The sequence below is a fragment of the Echiichthys vipera genome, assembly GCF_963691815.1.
Source record: "Echiichthys vipera genome assembly, chromosome: 9".
Classification (NCBI taxonomy): domain Eukaryota; kingdom Metazoa; phylum Chordata; class Actinopteri; order Perciformes; family Trachinidae; genus Echiichthys; species Echiichthys vipera.
Window position 1 is genome coordinate 30,661,705 of NC_139834.1, and position 4,496 is coordinate 30,666,200.

At 42.5% G+C, this 4,496-nt stretch overlaps 1 protein-coding gene across 1 annotated transcript in view; it reads left to right on the plus strand.

Moving 5' to 3' along the window:
• edem2 (ER degradation enhancer, mannosidase alpha-like 2) overlaps nt 1-3,880 on the plus strand; it is an 11,045-nt gene extending 7,165 nt beyond the window's left edge. Inside the window, exons 7-9 of the mRNA XM_083919318.1 lie at nt 100-244; nt 384-505; nt 1,102-3,880. Coding sequence (XP_083775444.1) covers nt 100-244; nt 384-505; nt 1,102-1,584 — 750 coding nt within the window. The 3' untranslated portion in view covers nt 1,585-3,880. The remainder of the gene's footprint in view (nt 1-99; nt 245-383; nt 506-1,101) is intronic.
• The last annotated feature ends 616 nt before the right edge of the window (nt 3,881-4,496 follow it).

Genomic DNA, 4,496 nt, shown 5'->3' on the forward strand with positions numbered 1-4,496 from the left:
CATACACGCACGCACGCACACACACACACACACACACACACAGGTCCTGACTTAAACACATAATGTGGTAAATGTAAATTTCCCTTGTGTGTGTTTCAGTCTCTCCTGGGGAACCTGGACAGCGCTGTGAGAACCTTCCAGAACTATTACTCGGTGTGGAGACAGTTTGGAGGTCTGCCGGAGTTTTACAGCATCCCTCAGGGTTACACTGTGGACAAGAGGGAGGGATACCCACTGAGACCAGGTGAGTCCACCAACCTCTCACCCAGCACAGAACCTACCCTGAGATGGGGGCTTTTATTTTGAAGGGCTCTTTGCATAATTCTTTCACTCTTTGACTAACAGGTGAACTAAGTGTTTCTGTGTGTGTTGGATTACTGCAGAGCTGATAGAGAGCGCCATGTACCTGTTCAAGGCGACAGGTGACCACACCTACCTCCAGCTGGGCCTCGACGCTCTGGAGTCCATAGAGAAGATCACCAAGACGCCCTGCGGCTACGCCAGCGTAAGATACAATCAGAAAGAGACCAAACTTTAGTCTGAAGCTTATTTGGTCATGAATATAAGAACTCTCCTACAACCTGCCATGATACCAACATGATGTGAGATCTACCTGACACCCTCGTTTCAGATGGACGCAGTTTTTCACAGGTGTTCAGGTACATTGTTTGTTAACATGTCACAGGACTCTGTTGCTAATTGGCTGCAGGTATTATCCGGCCCAAAAGGTAACTCTTCACAACTTTTAGTTTGACTGCACTTTTGCTGCTGCTTGGTGTCTCTCTGAGGACGAACTGAAGCACAGCAGAACTTTGAGCTGGATGCTAAATCAACATGCTAACATGCTTTATTCAGATTCTCACTCAACGGACCAATCACAACCGTTGATCTGTGCTGCGGGTTGAAGATGATGACTGACGGAGGACCATCACGCTTGAACTTAGTTACGCAACCTAACCGGCGTTTTCTGCGCAGCGCAGCTTTCCAGGCTCATGACAACAAACGTGATTCAAATAAACAAACTGAACCAGAGTTAATAATAATATAAATAATAATGATGGAAACAACAGTAGAACAAATGTTTGTTTTTTCTTCCTGCAGGTTAAAGACCTGCGAGATCACCAGCTAGACAACAGGATGGAGTCCTTCTTTCTCGCTGAGACCATCAAGTACCTCTACCTGCTCTTTGACCCCGCCCACTTTCTGCACGGCGGGGGGTCAGAGGGGGGCAGGTCCTGGGAGGAGGGGGGTGATGGGGGGCAGTGCGTTTTAGGGGCTGGGGGGTTCATCTTCAACACGGAGGCTCACCCTCTTGACCCGGCGGCGCTGTACTGCTGCAGCCAGCACAATCAGGACCGACAGGAGCTGCGGGACATCCTGCTCAGCCTGTCGCAGCCCGTGGGAAAGCCGAGCGGCCGATCGAAACCGCCTGCCAAACAGACACAAGGCCCTCCCTCTGGCCAATCACACAGCATTGCTCTGAAACCAGGTGAGAAGAAGACGGCCCCCCTGCTGTCCTGTCCCGTCCAGCCGTTCAGCTCCCGACTCTCCATCCTGGGACAAGTTTTCACCGACAAGACCTGACGCTCGCCAGGTTCACAGGACCTGCATCACCTGACGTCATCAGTCAGGGGACGAGGACAAAGAACCAGAGGGGTGTAAGCATCCGGTGTGCAAACCAGTTTAAAGGGCCGTCCACTCCAATGATAACCATTTGTGCGTCCACACGGTGTCACCAGTCACTCGCTGCACAATCCAGCAGTGTCCGATCCACGTCCCTCGTCTTCTGCTTTATTGTGTTTCCTAAACACATCAATCAGCTCACATGAAGGAGGCAGATACATCTACACAGCACCTGATTTAGCTTTTGTCTTTATCCCTTTTAATAAGAATAAGAAGAAAACAGGCGATGTTATGTCTTTTAACGCCACTTTATTACACGTTGTTTATTATATAGTTTCAACACAGTTTCAAAACATCACAAAAAGATGCAAAATGACTAAAAACATGCAAAATCACCACAAAAGATGCAATATTGCTTAAAAAATAGATGCAAAACCACCACAAAAAGATGCAAAAGGGCTTAAAAAAAAGATGCAAAACCACCACAAGAACAAAAAAAACCCCTTTATTACGTGTTCTTTATTATTTTGTAGAGTTTCAACACTTAATTAATCGTTCATCAAATCGCTCTGAAAGTGAAGGATATTGTTCTTCACCGTCATCCTTATCGTTGTGTTCCATCCACCTGAAATCAAACCGATTTTAAAAACTTTACATTTATCGTTATCTTTACAGCAACAGTTCTCGGTGTGGACGGCCTTTTAGTCGAATACCGAAGAAGAAAAATTATCCGTTGACAGATTTAGCAGCATCCATAAAGCTGTTTGTGGTTTGACGATGAAGACTAGAAGACGAGTGAACCAAAAACTCTGTGTTGACACTGATGCAGTTAATTTATTTATTAGAAATTGTGATTTCACAGATTTATGAGCTGAACATATGTATCTGTTGTCAGACATTGAATGGTTGTGGGGTTTTTTTGTTTTTTTTTAAATTATGTTTTTTGATTTTCCACAAAGAAGAGAGAAAATAAAAAGTAAAGAACACAGCACATCAAGCATTACAACACTATGGTCATAAAATTGGCATAAACAAAAGACAGAATATAAGAGCACAGAAAACAATAGTTAAATAGGTCAGTAGACTTACACAAGATCAAACTCTTTTTTGATACTTTTTTCACCTAGTACTTACACATTTAAGGACATATTACACATAAATTGTACTCTGCCTTGCAATTCTACATTGTTGATAAGAGTTGCAATTTTTATAACTAGCTTTTATTTTATTGGAGGTTAAAGTTTAGGAATAATTAGGGGCGTGGTCTCTTGAGTGACAGCTAGCCTCTGGCCCTCACTTCTCCTCGGAGGTAAACGTCAGCCAGATGGACGTATCTCCCTCCCCCCAACATCACATACATGTCCTTTTTTGGTCAGAGGAAATGAGGCGGAGACAAAGTCTGACAAGATGGCGACTCCCTTAGGCGAGGACGATTGGATCAAGTTGAAGACTAGCCTCGACGGAGGAGCTACGTCCATTTTTATACAGTCTATGGTGAGAACACGTGTTTTCTTGTAACTTCTGATGGTTGAACTCATCGAGAGTTTGATTTTCCACAAAGAAGAGAGAAAAGAAAAAGTGAAGAAATAAAAAGTAAAGAACACAGCACATCAAGCATTACAACACTATGTCATGGTCATAAAATTGGCATAAACAAAAGACAGAATATAAGAGCACAGAAAACAATAGTTAAATAGGTCAGTAGACTTACACAAGATCAAACTCTTTTTTGATACTTTTTTCACCTAGTACTTACACATTTAAGGACATATTACACATAAATTGTACTCTGCCTTGCAATTCTACATTGTTGATAAGAGTTGCAATTTTTATAAATAGCAGAATTTGCTCAGTATACTCAGGAAAAAATGCATGTACAGGCGAAACTTGATTTTAATATCTCATATTTAGAGCCTGAATCAAGTACAGCCTGTATTGGTTTATATAAAGGCTATGCTATGGTATTTATTGCAGGTCATCCAATTCGGTAGATGGCGCTGTGGTTAAAAACCAGGTGCTCAGAGCTGCCAGGAGGAGGCAGTGTCGCTCCTCTGACCCTCTGTGGTGTCAGGACCCTGACTGTCAGATAAACTACAAGGTGTTCACGTTTTCTGATACCTTTCATATTTTTTCACGTGACAGTTTTCATCATCCAACTCTGACTGACTGATGAAACGACCTGAACATCAACATGCAGTAAAAGTCATAACACCACAGTCCTTCCTTCTGTAGATGTTTCATCATTCTCTGTATCATTCATGTCTCATCAATGCATGTCACTAATTCAACTTCTTCCCCGGAGTTGTTTGTGCTTTGTCGTCTCTCAGGTCTCTGCTGATCGTGGCAGTGCCTGCTGCTATTATTACTATTACTCGTATATACTATCATTAGTTTTATAAATTTAAATAAAAATAAAAATTAAAGAATGTTTTCGTCGCCACTGTGAGCACAATATTGCTGGATTAATACGGTATATAACTATAATAGACATTACTACTTTTCTTAAAGATAGCTGCTCATGGAGGAATTGTTGGGTCTCTGTAACTCATAAATAAGTCAGAGTGTGGTCTTACCTACTCCATATGTACAGTGTCTTGAGATTACTTTTCTTATGATTTGGCACAGGCTGTTCTCATGCAAGTAATGTGTGTGTATTACATATATTTATTGTGGGTCATAAAACACTTGACTCTAAGCCTGGGGAGCGGGGTTCAATTCCCTTCCGTGCTAAACCAATCCTTCTTTTCTGATACTAACCAAGTGTTTTTCATGGCTAACCCTAACCGTCACCTTTTGTTGGCTGAAATTGTTGTTTTCTGTGTGTTGTTGTTCTTCCGGTTTAGCGTAGTATGACTTCCGGTCCGTCAACAAGC